A 19,662-nucleotide genomic window follows, 5' to 3' on the forward strand; every position below is an offset into this window, starting at 1 on the left:
ACATCAATATGAAATGGTGGCGTCTTCTAATAATACCCCTCTCTGTGACCATTATTCCCTTCTCTGTAACCATTATTTCCATCGGCGTACCCATTATTTCCGCCGACGTACCCATTATTCCTATTCCGCTCTCTGTAACCATTATTTCCATCGGCGTACCCATTATTTCCGCCGGCGTACCCATTATTCCCCTCTCTCATTATTTCCATCGGCGTACCCATTATTTCTGTAGGTGTACACATTATTTCTGTCGGCTTACACATTATTCCCCCTCTCTGTAACCATTATTTCCGCCGGCGTATCCATTATTGCCCTCTTTGTAACCATTATTTCTATCGGCGTACCCATTATTTCCGCCGGCGTACCCATTATTCCCCTCTCTCATTATTTCCATCGGCGTACCCATTATTTCTGCCGGCATACACATTATTCCCTTCTCTGTAGCCATTATTTCTGCCGGCGTATCTATTATTGCCCTCTCTGTAACCATTATTTTCATCGGCGTACCCATTATTTCCTCCGGCGTACCCATTATTTCCCTCTCTGTAATCATTATTTCCATCGGCGTACACATTATTTCCGCTGGCGTAGCCATTATTTTCCTCTCTGTAACCATTATTTCCATCATTATTTTCCGTTGGTGTACCCATTATTTCTATCTTGGCTGTCGGAAATACCTAGAGACGAATGGATGCCTAACACGTGTTGAAAAGATAAGTAAGAAAAGATAATGTCTACCGTTCTAAGCTAAAAGATAAGTGAGAAAAGATAACGTCAGTGTTCCAAAAAGTACAATAACGTTGAGGTTCCAAAATTTTTTCCAACACGTGTCAAGATCCATCCGTCTCTAGTTATTTCCGACGGCTAAGATAGAAACGAACCCAAGGTTCTCTCGGTTCAAATACACATTTAAATTAACCAAAAGAAGCCTTGTGAATCGGGCCAATTTAAGAGGCAGTAATGAAAAAGAGGACTCTGTCAATGTGAGAAGGGTATTAAGGTCTTTTGACCACCCGATTTTGAACTTTAGCCCTTGTTTTGTTCTTGTATAAAAAGGTGCCCACAATCCGTATTTTCACTATCCGTACTTTTCTCTGACTATTATTTTATTATTGGGATCGGCTAGCGACCAAAAAGCAGAAGGCATTTTGTGGATGGATTGTTGCATGTGAGAGCAGCAGCCTCCGATGAATTAAATGAATAAGACAAAATTTGTGTTGCTGGGCAGCTTCATAATCACGTATGTAAGCAAGTGATTTGCTTATAAGTTGACAAAATAAACAAAAACAAATTATATATTCTGACGAAGGTGCCTACCCAAGTTTATAAATAATAGTAGTAATAGGATATGTATGCAGTGAGTAGGACGTAGGTCTGATTTAGTATGGATTGTGACCCAGATTGCGAAAGTTGGATATGGAAAGAACTCGGATTGAATCCTAATGTATCTTAAGTCTTAACCAAGACATAGGTGGGTCTGATCCAAAGTGGATCCCGTGACACCCTTTTGAAAACCGGTAATCAGGTTAATGTTCTCCAAATGTTATATTCGCCCCTTTCATACCCAGGCCACCCTCTTGGAGTGTAAAAGAGTAGTCATAAATACGGTGGTGGGGCTGGCCCAGGGATCAAACGGAACGATTAAATCACTTCCGAAAAATCTGAAGTAACACGCCAAAATCAATCAAAATCTCGACGCCTGATACAGTGATACTGCCGGTTCTATTCTCGGAATAAAGACACCTCTATTTAATCAGTTGCACACGTGGACTACCACTCCGGAAAATAAAAATCCTGGAAAGCATTTCCCCGCCGAAAGACCCGAAGCAAATTAAAGCGAAGCTGCAGCTTTATTTTAGGGAAATGTTATCAGCACTACTGTATTTTGACGATGGCACTCCTTTCTTTATTAAAAGTACGGTATATCCCATCCAAACCGTCCATTAGATGGGCCACACTTATTTAGGGTGTGGATCATCCTATGGTGCGGGCCATGCCGTACTGTTAATAAAGTTAGGAGTGCGATCCCCTTATTTTAAATTTCTCTTTTCTGTATACGAGTGCTCTTTGGAAATAACATATTCGTCCCTTTTTCTTCCTCGGATCACCAGCATGTAGTGTAAAAGGATATTCATAAACAAACTATATAGGGCTGTCCTAAGTAAAAAAAGGGGGTAATATGATCTATTGAGTCACCTTTACTTTCGGTTCTTGTTTGCTTGCTTGGTAGTCACCTGGGTTTTAATTTGATGACGATGGATGGCTGAATATATTCCCTGGAAAGTGATTTCCTTGAATAGGAGTTGTCAGGGTTTTAGCGAAGGTGGGCGAAGGTGTGGGACCCGTTAAATCAATTTCTAACCAGGCCTCCCTCTTTTTCTGCTCCTTTTGCTTGCGGAACACCACCATCCTTCGCCATACTCAGAGACATGCTTTTCTAAATTCGATTTTTAGGGAAGATAAAAGATACAGAGAGAGAGAGAGAGAGAGAGAGAGAGAGAGAGAGAGGAAGAAATAGGGTTTTAAGGTTTTAGGGTTTTAAGGTTTTAAGGTTTTGTACTGTCACGCCTTATACCCTCTCGCTCTCTCTCAGTTGAGAGTGATTGATTTTTTGTTTTACAGCGAAGCTATGGCATGCAACAGTTTCTACTTCTCTTCTCTACTGATTCTTCTTCTTAATCTATCTGGTAACGCTTTTCTTTTCCTCTTTTTCTCTGTCATTTTTTGTTGAGTTTTGTCCGATCCGAATTCGATGAGTTTTTGCTGTTGAAATCTGTACAGGTTCTCTGACTCCGGCATTATCTACTCCGGTCGGAATCAACTACGGTCAGATCGCCGACAATCTCCCCTCGCCGGAAAACGTGGTTCGGATCCTGAAATCAATCGAAGTTAGCAAGGTAAAGCTCTACGATGCGGATTCTCGCGTCCTCCGAGCATTTGCCAACACCGAGATCGAATTCGTAGTCAGCTTACCAAATCAATGCCTCTCAAAAATGCAAGATCAGTCCAAAGCTTTGGCCTGGATAAAGACGAACGTTCAAGCCTACTTTCCGGCGACAAAAATCACCTGTATCACTGTCGGAAATGAGGTCCTGACCGGAAACGATTCGGATCTGATGGAGAACCTCCTACCGGCTATGGAGAACGTGCATTCCGCACTTGTAACCCTAGGGTTAGAAAAACAGGTTAGTATCACCACAGCTCACTCCTTGGCGATTCTCGAGACCTCGTATCCACCGTCGGCAGGTTCTTTCCGGCCAGATCTGACGGAATATATCTCGCCGATTCTTAACTTCCATTCAAAGACAGGATCGCCTTTTCTCATCAATGCCTATCCCTATTTCGCTTACAAAGCGAATCCGAAGCAGGTTAGTGTTTTATTTTCTATAGATTTATTATTGCAAACACATCAAATTCATCAGTATACTCCGAAATCACACATTTTCCTGTAGGTCTTATTCGATCTACAGGTTTTTTTTTACTGCGAAGTGCGAACACATCAGATTTATTAGTATACTCTGAAATCACGCATTTTCCTATAGATCTGATCACATCTACAGGTTATTTTACTGCGAATACATCAGATACATTAGCATACTACGAAATCACACATTTTCCTGTAGCTCTCGTTGGATTACTGCCAATACACCATTAGAGATACTCTCAAATCACACATTTTCTTGTAGGTTTCGTTAGATTTCGTGCTGTTCGAATCGAATCCAGGGGTTTTAGATCCGTCCTCGAATCTCCGGTACGAAAACATGCTGTTCGCGCAAATCGACGCTGTTTACACAGCGCTCGCGAGCCAGGGTTACCGCAAGCTTCCTGTACAGATATCGGAGACGGGATGGCCGTCGAAGGGAGATGAAGACGAGGCCGGAGCAACGGTGGAGAATGCAAAGAAGTATAACGGGAATCTTATGAAACTCATCTCTCAGAAGAAGGGAACTCCGATGAAGCCGAACGGGAATCTAGATCTTTACGTCTTTGCTCTCTTTAACGAGAATCTCAAACCTGGGCCTACGTCAGAGAGAAACTACGGGCTTTTTAAGCCTGACGGAACGCCGGCATATCCGCTCGGCCTTGTTTCCGTTAATGGCAGCAGCACCGGTGGCGGAGGTGGCCGGAATGGAAGCCAAAGCGCAGCTACTCCGTCCCCGGCGGATATTACTACCGGCGGTTTTGTTATTTACTCTGCATCGGTAATTTCTTTTTGAAAAATGAGCTCATCGTTCGATTAATCAGTCTAAGAGGAGTGTTCTGAACAATTTCTGCAGCTCAGGCCCTTTTTTATTTGGATTTTGAGAGCCGCTTGTGGGTCCAAAACTGATTATTGGACTCAAATATACCTTAAATTTTGAGTCCAACAATCAGTTTTGGACTCAAAATCGATTCTCAAAATTCAAAACAAACTGGGCCTAAGACTTCTTTAATCCTCCGATGGTTAGATGGTAAGAAAACCAGAGTAGAATTGGGGCAGTGATAAATCGACCCCTATGTGTCTTTCTCTCTCCTATGTGTTAGAGAGAGAGAGAGGAGAGAGATAGACACATAGGGGGTCGATTTATCACTCCCCAAACTGTAATTCACGGCGTATTCTAGAAAATATGCATTGGGAAAATCTAACCTGGGCATCAGGCGAGCTATTTTAAGTTTTAAACCTCTTTGTTGGTCCTGATTTTTATTTTATCTAATGGGTATTTTTTTCCCCTTTTTGCAGGAGAAATTGCGATTTGGTGTTCTTGGGGTTTACCTGCAAGGACTGATTAGCGCGTCGTTGAGTTTGTTTTTTCTATGGTAGGAGCTTCTCAGACTCGACCTTTCATGGAAACAGAGATTAGAGCTAGAGAGAGTCAGGAGTATAGGGAAAAGGTAAATCTGTGAAAGGGACATCTCTATATTTTGTTTGTTGTTGGGAATGGATGGACGGGGGACAACATACCAAAACTAAAGTGGGTGGTAGTACTAATTCCTGCCCCCTCAGAAACTTGAGGATTGCTTTATACTTTTTGCTTTTCCGCAGTCCATCATCACCTTTGGGTATTGCTTCTATTCGTTTCGGATTTGGAGAATCAATTGAGTATGTTGGACTCAAAGTTGCGGTTAAAAGAGTCCTATAATCAGTTTTTTACTCAAAATCGATTCTCAAAATCCAAAACTTACAGGGCGGATTTGAATTCTTAAGACTGTCCTCATTAGTTTGGTTAGTTATTAGCTGTTGTTGTTGCTCTTATAATTGCTTTTCGTTATTCTAATGGGATCTCTTTTTCCTTTTTCCTGTTTTTTTTCTTTGATTTTGCAGGGGGTTATTGAGAAGGAGATATACTTTTTGGGAGGAGAGTTAGAATAGTGAAAGAAACCCCATTTCAGATGTTCTATTCAGGTCACTTGATAATAATCATTTGTTTTTTTTATTAATTCTGTTTTAATGATGCCCCTTGTTGATGATTACCGGGAATTTAGGAATATTAATCAAATCAACCACCTCAGAGTGGCTCATTTTTACTTTGAATTTTGTGGTCTCGTACATCTCTCTCTCTCTCTCTCGTGTGGCATTTCTCTTTTCTGGGGTTGGGATTGGCCATACATATGAATTTTTAACATTAAGGAGTTGTTTGGTTTTGAACCCATGACTTGCCATGAGGCAATAGCTCTGATACCATGTGAAACAACTAATTACTCCAGCAGGTTAGATGAATTCCACCGTAGTAAGAAGATAAATAATGTGAGATTTTGGCCCCTTCCAAGCATTCTCACACTAGAAGAAAAGGAGGAAATGAAAACCAAGAGCTGGGCATTGGGTGAAACTACTGAACTACCAACCCCTCTTGTTTTGGTGCTTAAGCTAGGATTGAATCTCCGACCTCCAGGTTGAAGAACAAAGCCCCATGGAGCTAGAAGCTCAATCCCACCTCTTTCTTTACACTGCATCACCTCTACCTGCGCATTAAAGATAAGGGAAAATCAAAGTAAAAAGACATTATTTCCTTCTCCGGAGCATTGTTTGGTTGCCCTATACTACTAACATGACAGTCCTCTTTGGCTGTAAATTTTCCAAATGCAAGCCTTTTTTAACTGTTTCATTTTTTCTCTCAAATCAAGAGTGAGGAAAGTAAAGAAGTGGGAATCTATTTTCCTTTCCTTCCACAAAAGAGTATCTGTAGATCTGCTATGAAGTTTGTGGCTCTTCAATTACATGTGCTAATCTCCGTAGGCACTCTTGCCTCGATTTTATAATTCTAATGACATTGAAAGGATTTCGCCCAACCAGTAAAAAGACAACGTTGCAACTAACTGTAAGCCTTGATACCCTGCTTTGGGCTATTTGCTTCTACTTGGGTTAGAATCCTTTACACCAGCTAATCCAGTGAATTGCCAGTCTAATCAATCCCTCATGTGGTACCCCGTTTCAACGGATCAGGTAGGCCACCACTAGTCTATCTCACTGCCTTTGGCTGAAACTTGATTGGATGATCTAATCAAGAAATTGATTAATGGAAGCTAATCATCCAATTATAGTCAACCATAGACAATGAATTTTAGTAAAACCAATCTCTACAAAGTGTCATTTTTAACACTGAGTAAACCGTTTTGGTGATGATAAAAACAAAAAATTCTAGTTCATATTTCTTTAGTAAATAAAGAAGCGAAACTAATTATAATAACAGTTGTACATATTGCCCTACTACCATCTCAAAATTTCTATACCCACAAAACAAAAACAATTTTTTTTAAGAAGATCCGAATTAGCTCCCCTATTTTCCAATCACCCCTACCCATCCTACACAGCGGAGGCGCGGGCCTGCTCAACCCTCCACTATTTCGCCTCGCTACATGGCCACAGTAGCTCACTCTGCTACCCTCCCAGCAGTACTGCAAAGGGAAGGCCATATGCAATTTTATCAAAAAAATAGCACCATATAGAATTTCTACTGCAATACTTCAAGAACTTGGAGAGCCAGACCAAGATGATTCCCCGACTTCCATCCCGGGCCGAACTTCAATTCTTCGGTAGAATAACACATAAGCTGCCGAGGTCTTAATTGCATCCTTGCCAATTGGAGAAACATGATTGTCATCGAAATGGTACCATTTGTTATCTTCTATCAACTGCAATTTCAGTACAAAAAACCACTTAATTTTAGAAAAAAAACATTAGGTAACAAAAAGAACATGTTAATGAGATCAAACATTAGTGTTATACCATCAACAATGCCAAAGATGTTAGTAATGAGGAACCAAATCTTTTAAATTATTCGGGAGAATTTGGTTACGAAAAATGGCTTATGATTCTTTACCTTTGCATAGGCAGCATAGTGACCGCCGCCTAAGCCACCATAATGGTTGCTCACCGCATAGAGTTCGTAGACGTGAGACTGAGGAGGAGCACCCTCATGCTTTACATACTTCCCTAAATCAAGATTATGAAGAGGAAAGTTCACGAAAGTGTCGAGTTTGTTTTTCAGAAATCGGCTGTAAGAAAATCGCTTCAAATGAAAAACTAAAATGTCCGGCAATCTCCACAAGTCTAGTTTCTTAGAGGCTTGCCGATGTTCCTTACATGTAGGACAGTACCTGCATTATCAAAGCAACACATGAGAGAGATGAATGGCAAATTGCAAAGTAATCCCACAGTTTAAAGGTAGAGAGCTCACTAACCACATATCATCAGGTCCTAGAGGTTCCTCCTTCAAGAATGCCTCCAAACATGAAAATAAGGAGATCGCTTCTTGCCGTGTTTTCTTTACAGTAAATCCAGGTTTAAAAACTTCGGGTAGATCCTCAAGAAAGCTGGCGTCATATAACTCGTGTTCTCTGCTGGACCATTCCACCAAAACCCTTATGATTGGACCTGACATAATGAGAGAACAATTTTCCAGAGGTGTTTTGCTCAAACACTTATCATCTGTCAACCAAAGTTGAACAGTCGACTCCCCATTTGGTAAGTGTTCTAGTTCTGTGTTGGATATAGAGGGGTCCATAGGACTGGGACTACGATAGCAATTGTCGATCACCCTGTCGGCATCAACTCCCAGGCCACAGCCATTTTCTTTGCTGGTTTTGATCCGATCCAAAGAAAGTAATGCTTTTTTCCGTGACAATGGCGCGAGCATAGCACTTATGTGAGCTTGGATATCATGAACACTTTGTGCTCCCTCCTCTAAATAACTCACCAATGGTGTTCCCATAAGCTCCCGGAATCCACTGCTCTGCAGGTCCCTGTCAGCAAGAAAGCAAGCAAAAAATTACTACTAAGAAATCTACATATATCTACAGATCTCTGTCAAACCATCAGAAAGAACTCGGTACATCTACAGATCTCTGTTGAACCATCAGAACAAAGCGTAAAGAATCAGCTCAATTTACACCAAGGGAACACCCATGAAAGTTAATAATCGCAATATCTACTTCTCAGGAGTAGATTTTTCTAAGTACATTATTCAGCATTAGAATCCTTTGAAAGAATATATAGTAAGTGCTTATTAGACAGCAATAAATTCTTTCCGACCACAAAGAAAGCATCTTCCTAAGAAAACATACTATCACAAAGCAACATGTCTCAAGCATCCAACATGGAAATCAATTATCATCATAGACAAGCAATTAATTGATTACGTCACTCAAATTATGATAAAAACCATTGAAAGAGAAGTAATTCATTGATTTTGTCACTCATTCTCGATATAGAAATACACAAATGAGTGGAAGAGAATTGGAAAATCATGCTTAGTTGTTGCTTCGGCAGAACCCAACTCAGATGCAAGGCTATGCTGCTACAAGTGCAACTCAAGATAATACCTCTCTGACTTGATGGAGTCCTCATGAGTTCAGCTGAGATGCAGAGTTATACAACTATTTTGAATTGATTCTCAAACCAAGCCATCTCAGATGAGTTGCATTGAGTTGATAAGATTTTAATCCAGGAAGATTTAACTAAGAAAAGGCACTTTGTAGCATTGAAGCTGTCACTATTCTTTAACTCATTAAGCAACCTCCTAGTAGGGCCCATGAGTCTGAAGTGTGAATAAGCATGAATTTTCTTGCAAGCTAAAGAAGTTTACATGAAAAGGGACGGTGAAAGATCTCTGCACAAAGAAATAAGGGTTGGATTTGCAGATGTCTCTGAGTAGACAAGTACAGAAATATCAAATGGAAATATACAGCTATTAGATCTGGAACTTGATCTACAGATTTTCTCCTCACAAGACCTGTAACTACAGTATGCACTGGATTTGAACTTAGTGACTTTTTTCTCTCAAGGTTAAACTAGATCTATGCTGAGTGTGTAAGTTAAATATGCATTGTATCAAAAACCAAACCTAATGCAAAGTACATGTGTAAGCAAGAAGAGGTCCGGTTTCAGAGTTCATAGTTAAATAATAAATAATCAGTCAAACCAATATTCATAACATCAAAAGGACGTTCATATAACAAAGCATCAGGTTCTCAGATATATTCTATGGAAATTTAACTTTTAGGGGCCGTTTGGATACGCAGACTTATAATCTTGGATTTTCTCAAAATCCTGGATGGGAGACAAGAGAAGACGGAGACCATCCGTTTCGCTTCTCTGTAGAATCTTGGATTTTAAGTAAGAAATCCAGGTTTTAGAAATCTCTTCCCCATCCTGAGATTTCTAAAACCTGGAAACACGGGATGATCTCCTATTCTCTTGCTGACGGAAAGAAGGGCGAGAAATCAGAAAATGATGGCTGGTCTCCTCCTTCTCTTGTCTCCCATCAACGATTTTGAGGAAATCCAAGATTCTAAACTCTGCGTATCCAAACAGCCCCTTAAGGTTTTCTGGAAGGAAAAAACTTAGGAATGCAACAGCCAATTAGCTACGGTTATCTAAGAGTTGTAATTAGTAACATGTAACTCCATTTTATCCATTCCATCTCAACTAAGAATTTCGGAATCAATATTTCAGGGCCTAAAAGAAAGGCTATGATCCTAATACATTTCAGATCAAATGAAATAAAGCAGTAGTTCAGTAAAAAAAAAAAAAACTAAAAAAAAGTAAAACGAAAAAGAAAATTCACCATCCCGGTATAACTATCTCACAACATGATCATGCCATTCATCATAGACATGAGCAATGTTTAAAAATCCTTCATATGACAAGAACTCGCTCAAGGTAAAACAGAGTTAAATCACGCAAGCCAATGATTGATGCAGCAAGTTTTTTTTCTTCAACGAGGGCAAGTTATTTAGTAAAACATCCATAACTCTCATACTAGACATGAGCAATGTTTAAAAATCCTTCATATGACAAGAACTCGCTCAAGGTAAAACCGAGTTAATTCGGGCAAGCCAATGATTGATGCAGCAAGTTTTTTTTATCAACTAGGGCAAGTAAATGGAGTTTTTAATGGACTCAGTACAGCCAAAACCAAGTCAACTAATGATCAACTTGGAGTTTTTAGACACTTGATCCAAGTGTAACAGAAATTATGAGAGCAAATAATTTCAGATCCAAAGTGACTTTGAAAACAACTGAAACAAGTATCTGGTAACAGATAAAAGAGAATATCTTACATTTCCTTTTTCCGATGAATTATCTCCAGTCTAGGTAATTTCAAATGGTTTGCGGGAAGTCTATATGCTACAATATGATCATCATCCTTTATCCCAGACAGTGATTCAGAAGGATTTTCCAGGTATCTATATATCCGATGATCATAAACCTGCAAGTGACAACATTTGGCTTCAGCAACCATGAAATTAGATCACATCATAAATGAAACAATTACGGAAAAAAGCTCCAGGAAAAAAAGTTTTACCTCAGCAAGCAATAAAGTTTCATCAGCCTTCAAGCAACATGCCGTACTCAAGGCTTGACTAAGATCTTTACAGTAACTCTGCTTTAATACAGTCACAGTAAAAGGCATGGGAAGTGCGCTTCCATCGCCATAGAAAACAGTAACCGTCATCGTCCGTGTAACCATTGAAGGTAATGGCAACGACAAGTACATGAAGGGGTCAAAAGTGACGGAAACTTTGCTGCAATCTGGGCACACCAACGTTGACTTATATTGACCCTGAGAACACTCGGAAATTTTGCATTGTTAAAAAACAAACATTAAAGATCTGCACAAAAAATATCAAAATTCTAAAGAAACATATTCACTTGCACCTAAGACTGACATAGAAAGAGCATGTGGGATCTATGGGTGCAACTCGGGTCGGGTTGAGGCCAACCCAAACCCAACCCGAGGAACCATATACTCAACCCGACCCGAGTTCCAACCTGATGAGATTCAACCTGACCCAACCCAAGGAACCATTTTTTTTCAACCCGTCCTGAGTCCCGACCGACCCAACCTGATCCAACCCAACTCGAGTTTTAAAGCCTTAAATGTACAAACTAAAAACTTGAAAGAAAAAAAGCGATAAAAGAAATGCTGGGTTTCACTTGGGTCCGGTTGCCCAAGCCCTCAACCCGAACCCGACCCAAACTCAATCCGGGTTAGTAAAACTCAACCCGAACCCGACCTGAAAGAAAGCCAACCCAACCTGACTTACTTTCGGGTTGAACCCAACCCAAGTTGCACACCTAGTGGGATCAGAAACCCAAGAATTCAAAAATTAGAAACTACAGTTTTCAGGAAAATTCTGAATCTTTCCAGTCACAAGACTAGGAAAATCAACGGGCTGGGTACGGGTCAAGCTATTTTAAGAATAAATAGGCTTGAGTCCAGCCCAACCAGGTTACAAGGTAATTTTTGGCTCAATAACACTGCAGGGCCAAGGCAAGCCCGACCAGGTTACAAGGTAACTTTCGATGACACAGTAACACTGCAGGAACAAAATGTAACATTTCTCTTTTCCGTAGGTAGATGCTTGTAATGTTCATAGGAGATGCTAAATGAGTATACAGTAAAAGACGTTATTTTAAAAATAAAAATTGTTGAAACTTGAAACTAGGGCATGAATAAATTTTACAAACTTAGCACCAGAATCCCTCTTTTCTTTTCTTTTTTTCTTTCAGAAGTATGACTACCAAATTTGACTCAAACAAAGGAGAACCGACTATTGGTAAACCTTAGTTTGGGTTATCAAATGCCAAAGAAAAGAGAAGAGGATGGGGATTAAGAGATGAACAATATTAATCATAAAAACAGAATTAAATTTACCCAAAATGACAAAGAAGAACCAAGGAATCGTCCAAGGCTTCATTTAAGACAAGCTACAAAAGAAACCAATATTCCAACTTATCATCCATCCATTTAACTACTTTTTCTTTTACAAAGGAGATGTCTCAACTCAACTCAACAAAGCCTTTGTCCCAAAACTAGTTGGGGTTGGACAAAGGAGATGTCTGCATAGTTAAAAAAAAATGACAAACTCTAATACAAAGTTTCAAGTACGGGAAAAATAATAACAATTTTCAAAGGGAAATGTTATCAACACTACTTTATTTTGATGAGGGCACTCCTCACTTTATTAAAAGTACGGTATGGCCCGCACCATAAGATGATCCAAACGGTCCATTAGATGGGCCACAGCCTAAATAGGTTGTGCCCGAAAAATTATTGCCATAGGTTGACCTTAACCCTCCGATCTATAGATGGTTAGGATCAACCCTCTAACATTCAGATTAGAGGTTTAGGATCAACCTATCGAAATGATTTTTGAGGTACAATCTATTTAGGCCGTGGCCCATCTAATGGACGGTTTGGATCATCCTATGGTGTGGGCCATACCGTACTTTTAATAAAGTGAGGAGTGCCCTCATCAAAATACAGTAGTCCTGATAACATTTCCCTTTTCAAAACATAATTTAAGACTAATACCTAAAAACCAAGTTGGCCTCGTAGGAGACCACAAAATGAGGGAAAAGAAGGTGGAGGCCCCCTTGGTGTTGACCACTAATGGAGGATGCCAACAATACCCCTCATTCCCCTAACTATCCTTCCCCCCCCCCCCCCCCGGTCCTTGTGTTTTATTTTCTCCAAAACTGCCGTTACTTTCTTTCTAACAAATCGATAAATGTCACCCCCTAGGGTAGGGTATCAATACGAGTGTCTTTGGCCACATCAGAATTTCTACATATTCTATCATAGTTCATTCCTATCAAGAGGGCAAATCCAAAAAGATAAATAGTGAAATGTAAAGCACCAATGATGTTACAGTAAATTGCAAGTTGACCCGAGTGAAACACAAATATCCTCTAAATTTTTTCAAATCGAGATATCCCATATGGGACTGCCTCCTCACATTGGTCAATTTATCAAATTTTGATTAACTGCTCAAAAAATCTGACTAGTTGACTTGACTAAATCGAAACAAAGGCTCAGTTTTAGTTCGAACTCGGTTTTTAAGGGAACTTGAGAAAAAACTCTAGACACTTGTTGCAAATTCATTGAGCCGTTACGAAAATTTGGGAAGAACCAATATGATACCTTCCAAGTTCCACTCATTTTTAACTTCTTTAAGGTTTGAAATCATAAGGACTCAAGCTTTTAATAATTCTAGAGCATTCATATGACTCTTCAAACTCTCAAAACCCAAATATAAATTGTTCTATTTTGAAAGAATACCTACTGTTAACTTACCAACTTCTCCAAAAGCTTAACTTTTTGGAGAAAGGCGCTATTTATCTTTTATACTTCAACACTCCCCTGCATGTGTGGCCCACTTGGCAAACACGTGGCACATGTGGTCCCACTTTGGGACGACCATCGCATGTGGATTTTTGCTATCCGGGAGGTTTGAACTCGAGACCTTTGGCTCTGATACCATGTTAACTTACCAACTTCTCCAAAAGCTTAAGCTATTGGAGAAAGGCGTTGTTTATCTTTTATACTTTAACACCTACCAAGGAATGTCTTGCTCACCATGGTAACATATTAAATGACAAAGTATCAAGCATCAGACAAATGACTGTCGTTTTAAGTACTGATGTTTAATAATTGATAAGACAAACTAGGTTTCGGTCAAAGTTTTAAATTTCGGTTTCGATGTGCTTCGGTTGTGATAGAAATGGGAACATGTCGGTTTAAGATAAAAATTTCAGTGGAAATCTTGTAAAATCATGGAAACTTATGGAAACATCAAACATTTGCAAATGACGGACATTTAAGATGAAATTTTAGGGGGAAAGGAGCGGAGCCGGGCGAATATTATTCTTGACATTAAACTCTCAATCATCAAATGGGCCAAAGCCAAGTGTGGAATTCAATATCCTGTTGGTAACATGCTCAGGAATTGGATCAAGGTCGTGGCGGAAAAGAAGCATAAATCTGAGGTATTACCGTGGTGGCATCCTCCTCCTGATGGTTGGCTAAAATTAAATTTTTATGGGAGTTCCTGTGGGAATCCGGGGAGAGCGGGCATCGGAGAGGTACTCCACGACCACCAGGGTAACCTTCTTATGTCATTTTCTGGGTCCGCTGGGAATTGTGATGCCAATGAAGCTGAGGTCTCGGCCCTCTTGTTCGCTCTACGATGGTATGCAAATCACAATCTAGGCCCTTTAATCGTAGACGGGGATTCATCCAATACGATAGCATGAGCTTCTAACAAAATCTGTGGTTTGTGGCGTCTGGCATTCAAAATTGATGAAATTAGGGATCTGATCTCTATTATCCATCCCTCTCTTCAGCATAGGCGGCGATTGGCGAATGGATGGGCCGATGTCCTTGCAAAGGAGGGTGTCAACCGGGAGGACACCCTTGTAATCGTTCATGGTCCCCTAGAGCTTTAGCTGTTTTTTATTTTTATCTTTGTGATCGACCCTATGTATGGGCTCTGTTTGCTTAGGGGGACGGCTTGTCCCCATGTACCAATTTTGATTATTGCAATTTAATGTTACCTTCTTAAAAAAAAAAGATGAAATTTTAGGAAGAGCTAGAATAAGCACAAATACACACTAAAAAACCATCACATAAGTACAAAAAAAACCCACCCATAATGGTTTAAGAAGATTGAACACCTAGTGGCATGAGCTATTGTGCAAGTCTAATAATTCAGTATATACCACATTTCACATGTAATTCATATAAATATTTAATTATTTATACATAATGCATGCAGCCCATTTCACATGCAATTCGTATAAACATAATTATGTAAGGTATACTAGTACAGTATAGCAATAATAGTTTTGGTTTCGATGTGTCTTTTTTTTAATGGCAAACATTTGGACCATATCTCGATTTGTGGGCGTCATCCTTGGCAGGGGCCATGCTAATCTTCTCTGTATCGTTCCAATTTTATCAAATGTCTCCTATGTGTGTCTCGGTGGAGATGGAAATGGAAACATTTTTTTAGACACGTCAGTTTCGATGGAAATTTAAATTTTAGTCCATGATAGCTAGAGATTTTTATGAGACCAAAGTGTATGTTTCGATAAAATACAACACTGATACATGAAATTTGCGACAGTTCTTTGCCCTTATCTGAAATATTTTAATGGAAGTCAACTATTCCCTCACTGTTTCATCATGTAGATACATGTTGAAAAGGGTCCGTGGCAATAAGATTTTGTAGGCAATTCCGTATCTGCCTATTTATCTAGGCAATAAATTTTGTAGGACTCACTATCAAATGAGATAAGTTAACAAATATATACATCATCTTAAGAAGAACTAATGTGGGAAACAAGATTTCAAAGAAAAGAAGGAATTGATATAAACTACAGAGTAATGATTATACAATATTTTATCCTGAAGAAGATCAGCCAAAACAAAACATTAACACCTAATAAAATTCACTCAGATGTGCACGCAACAACCTTAGCCTCAAAATGAAATAGAAATTAGCACGCAAAAGCAAATATAGCGACCACTCACTTGGCATACATCCACAATTATGGAATCATTTCGAGCCTTGTGATTGGCCCAACACTCATCCGCAACAACATTGTCAGGGCGAGCACCTGAATCTTTCGCTTCAATATAGGGCTTTTCTTTGACACGATTCAGATCTTCGTGCAACCCATCCAATAAGAAAGCAAGAAGTTCCTAGAAAGAAGAAATTTAATCATGAAAAATAAGAACATAAACAAAGATAAATTATCAATAAAACACAAGGAAACCCTCAATTATTTCACTTAAACAATACGGAAGTAAAACTATAAAAAAGTAGTACGTAACAATGGCCAGTCACCTACCAAAAAACAACGGGTTGATTGAACTATCTTTGCCGTTCACATGATTCATTTTACAAACTATTATTTTCTATATTATATTTGCTGAAGTGTTTTGACATCTCAGTCACAACCATGAAAACAGTATGTTAAGTGAGTAAGATACCATGATGACCTGGCATCTATCAATGGAATCCTGAGAGGAAAAGCATGAATATGATAATTCACCACTTTCACCAGTTTGATGACGGTGATGGTATGGTTTTAACCTTGTAGAAATCATCTCAACCACTTAAAATAATCAAAATCTGGTAGCAATCATCTCAATCACTTAAAATCATCAAAATCCGGTCATCTGAATCACTTAAAAGTCATTAAACTCACTTCTTTCCATATAAGAATGAAAGTAGCAGCTAGTTCTGGTAACATATAAGTTGATATATACATAGAGGTGAATCTAACCAAGCTAAGTTTCAAACAAAGTTATATGAATCTTCTGTTTAAGATGCTACTTTAATCAGGTTACCACTCAGTCGCTCACTAACTATTGCTGTTTTACATCAAATGAAAGAGTATGGACCACAGACATTAATCATTAAGAAACTTTTACCAATTTAAACAAAAAAAAATCTTACATAAACAAAATTAGAATTTTAGCATGAATATGTAAAGCAGAATAATCCATCTTTTCTGATCTCATTTTTTTCTAAAGAAAGCATAGGGAGGACTATCTCTGAGTACCATCTCCCCTACAAGTAATGAAACTTCCACATAGAACATCAAATCCTGGATTAGTAGCATAATATTTCATTGGATATCCCACAGTTAAAAGCATTAGCCATACTATTTCAGACATCAGATACTTGATTAGTAACATACTATTTCATTGGATATCCCACAGTTAAAAGCATTAGCCAAAAAAAAAAAAAAAATCAATATACAGTGGTCAAATTATTTACATAATGTTACGGTCGTCGACCTTTCCATTTTCATTATGGCTTCTTCTCATTCATTTCCATTTTCTCTTAGTGCCACTGACATCAAACACATTTGGCGGATAATACTAACCTGAGAATCATGCTGGTTGTACCCACTGAACTGAGGAGCAAACCGAGCAAGTTTTCCCTTGAATGCACGCGGTGCAATTGGTGTCCTCCCAGAAGACCATAATTTCCTTAATAGATCTCCGAATGCTACTGCAAGCTCACCCTGCACAAGTACAAACAGATATTAGAAACTTTTAAGGGAATTGCCTAAAATATATCCCAGGAATCAATATGAAACAATCAAATGAGTAACGACTAACAATGTTACAAAATGACTCCGTAAAAAAATAAGATGAGAAATCAATGAGAACAGTCTCGTACTTTTAAACCCAAAGGATTTTGCTTGTTGATCTCCTCACTGTAATCCTCCAAAAAGTATTCAACCAGTGGGGGTGTATGAACTAAACATTGAAGGGCACTGTTCATAAAGCAAGTATTTCCCAAGTTCTGTAATCCTGTCAATCCCCCGCCATCTCCTCTTGTGTGGGTGCTTGAAAGCTCATATACATCCTCTGTATCCCTTAGTGCTGAAGTTAAAACACTTTCCTGAAACAAATCAGGGCCATATCCTGTGGAAGAACCATTTGACAGGGTAGGGCCTCCAGCATTTGACAGGGTAGGGCCTCCAGCAATTGATATGGATGATCTTGTAGGTTCTATTGGTACCAAAGCTAATTCATTTCCTGTTGAGTCCGTACCAAAACCAGAAGGCCAAACCTCATAATGTTGTACCTCCAAAAGTATCTGCACAAATAGAACATGTCAACAAAGGAACCAAACGGACAATTGAATATCCAACCCAGGAATGAGTTGTAATGTACCCAGAAAAATATGGGAAATGGACAAAAACTATTTGAATCATGCATGTGTCAGTACTGATAAATAACTTATGAAAACTAGAAACTCGCAGAGGACTTTATAATTGCAAAAGAACCCAGTTTGAGTCTGAGAAATGATGAATAATCTCCCTCAGTTATGATTCTAAATCTTTCAATTCAACATGCCTAGGAACTTTAAATGGATATTTTACCCCCGTGATATACATGGTTATATAATATTTTGCAAAAGGAAAGAGTATCATTCCAAAACAAGTAAATAGAAGGAATTATGCATTAAATTTATCAAAGATATCGGCATGTTACATTTCAAAGGATGTACTATGCAAAGCTACCCAAATCAAAGCTTTTCTCCATAACCCTTCTTTATGAGTTTTATGCAGCCGCGAGAAACTGGAGTTAAATGCTAGTATCAGTACACTAGAACTTGTACTATCTACATACAAGAGCGAAGATGAGGAATAATGAACATCCACATCTTTAAATATGGCCAGAGGGCGAATGATTTTGCTGCGGGGAGCAGACATAGCCCGCCATAGCCCAATTGTCTGCCTAGTTGATTGATGTAAAAGTAGTGTTTGGTTTCAACAAGGAATGTCCTAAGAAAATGGAGAAGCTCACAGTAGAGCATCGAGGATCTGGAAGATCAGATCAATGTGTCAGCATATGCAATAAGCTCCAGGGAGGAGGAAGAATAGAATAAGGCAAAGGAAAGAATAAGAAATGGCCAGAGTCCATCTAACATCTAACATAACAAATTATTCTATGGAGGCAGTCAAGTCTGATTTGCTTCTACGTTTCAACATATAGGACAAACTAACATTTCCTATACTGGCCCTATATATAAAAAAAACTCTATGGGACCATTTAGATGCCACAAATAGCATAGTAGACGGAAATAACCCATTTTTTGGTCAAATGCTGTTAGCAAGTTGTTTGGATGTCAGGGAAAGCATTTTTTCGAAATTGGGGCATTCCTTGTCTGCTTGCTGTCAGCTGATGTGGCAGACATTTGGGAAGAAAAAATTTCCTCTTATTTTAAGAGGAAAAAAGGGGTATGGGTCCATTTAGATGCCACAAATAGCATAGTAGACGGAAATAACCCATTTTTTTGTCAAATGCTGTTAACAAGTTGTTTGGATATCAGGGAAAGCATTTTTTCGAAATTGGGGCATTCCTTGTCTGCTTCCTGTCAGCTGATGTGGCAGACATTTGGGAAGAAAAAATTTCCTCTTATTTTAAGAGGAAAAAAGGGGTATGGGTCCCTTTAGAAGCCACAAATAGCATAGCAGACGGAAATAACCATTTTTTTGTCAAATGCTGTTAACAAGTTGTTTGGATGTCAGGGAAAGCATTTTTTCGAAATTGGGGCATTCCTTGTCTGCTTCCTGTCAGCTGATGTGGCACACATTTGGAAAGAAAAAATTTCCTCTTATTTTAAGAGGAAAAAAGTGGAACTCTCTCTCTCTCTCTCTCTCTCTCTCTCTCTCTCTCAATTCTATAAGCAAAGTCATTTTCAATAACAATAATCTAGAAAGATACGTTATGCAGAATACTCACATACTGGTCCATCTGCATCTGGGCCTCCTCCAGTGTCTGATCGAAATTATCCAATAAAGCATATTTCCTCTTATTGAAATAATCCCAAATACGAACCTATCGAAAAATAAACAAATGAAACTTGTCA

The 19,662-nt window shown here is 39.0% G+C and overlaps 2 protein-coding genes and 1 non-coding gene across 6 annotated transcripts in view; 1 reads left to right on the plus strand and 2 right to left on the minus strand.

Moving 5' to 3' along the window:
- The first annotated feature begins 2,288 nt into the window (after window positions 1–2,288).
- LOC143888022 (glucan endo-1,3-beta-glucosidase 11-like) lies at window positions 2,289–5,512 on the plus strand. Of its 4 annotated transcripts, none has more exons than XM_077392303.1 (5): window positions 2,289–2,687; window positions 2,782–3,368; window positions 3,687–4,202; window positions 4,721–4,797; window positions 5,303–5,512. In XM_077392303.1, the coding sequence occupies exons 1-5, from the start codon at window positions 2,630–2,632 to the stop codon at window positions 5,343–5,345; spliced, it is 1,281 nt and encodes a 426-aa protein (XP_077248418.1). In that variant the 5' UTR covers window positions 2,289–2,629; the 3' UTR covers window positions 5,346–5,512. The 4 variants fall into 4 exon arrangements, 1 of the variants encoding a protein (XP_077248418.1); XR_013254465.1 differs by having other exon boundaries at window positions 2,293–2,687; window positions 4,721–4,959; XR_013254464.1 differs by having other exon boundaries at window positions 2,293–2,687; window positions 4,721–4,952.
- Window positions 5,513–6,626: 1,114 nt separating this feature from the next.
- The window catches only part of LOC143888023 (ubiquitin carboxyl-terminal hydrolase 10-like), a 28,065-nt gene continuing 15,029 nt past the window's right edge, over window positions 6,627–19,662 (minus strand). The window contains exons 5-13 of the mRNA XM_077392305.1: window positions 19,536–19,631; window positions 17,461–17,883; window positions 17,162–17,302; window positions 15,798–15,968; window positions 10,785–11,042; window positions 10,540–10,688; window positions 7,660–8,220; window positions 7,299–7,575; window positions 6,627–7,110 (exon numbers count right to left, since the gene is read on the minus strand). Coding sequence (XP_077248420.1) covers window positions 6,943–7,110; window positions 7,299–7,575; window positions 7,660–8,220; window positions 10,540–10,688; window positions 10,785–11,042; window positions 15,798–15,968; window positions 17,162–17,302; window positions 17,461–17,883; window positions 19,536–19,631 — 2,244 coding nt within the window. The 3' untranslated portion in view covers window positions 6,627–6,942. The remainder of the gene's footprint in view (window positions 7,111–7,298; window positions 7,576–7,659; window positions 8,221–10,539; window positions 10,689–10,784; window positions 11,043–15,797; window positions 15,969–17,161; window positions 17,303–17,460; window positions 17,884–19,535; window positions 19,632–19,662) is intronic.
- Window positions 15,140–15,243, minus strand: LOC143889010 (U6 spliceosomal RNA). The gene has a single exon (XR_013254637.1). It is a non-coding gene; the product is annotated as a U6 spliceosomal RNA (small nuclear RNA).

Source organism: Tasmannia lanceolata, unplaced genomic scaffold (genome assembly GCF_043159265.1).
Source record: "Tasmannia lanceolata isolate RefF3 unplaced genomic scaffold, GAP_Taslan_0.1 ptg000012l, whole genome shotgun sequence".
In the NCBI taxonomy this organism is placed as follows: domain Eukaryota; kingdom Viridiplantae; phylum Streptophyta; class Magnoliopsida; order Canellales; family Winteraceae; genus Tasmannia; species Tasmannia lanceolata.

Bases quoted from the DNA above. Each gene is read 5' to 3' on its own strand.
- LOC143888022 (XM_077392303.1), top strand. From the start codon at position 2,630: ATGGCATGCAACAGTTTCTACTTCTCTTCTCTACTGATTCTTCTTCTT. The intron at 2,688-2,781 runs GTAACGCTTTTC...AAATCTGTACAG, and splicing joins TCTTCTTCTTAATCTATCTG to GTTCTCTGACTCCGGCATTA. The intron at 4,203-4,720 runs GTAATTTCTTTT...CCCTTTTTGCAG, and splicing joins TTGTTATTTACTCTGCATCG to GAGAAATTGCGATTTGGTGT.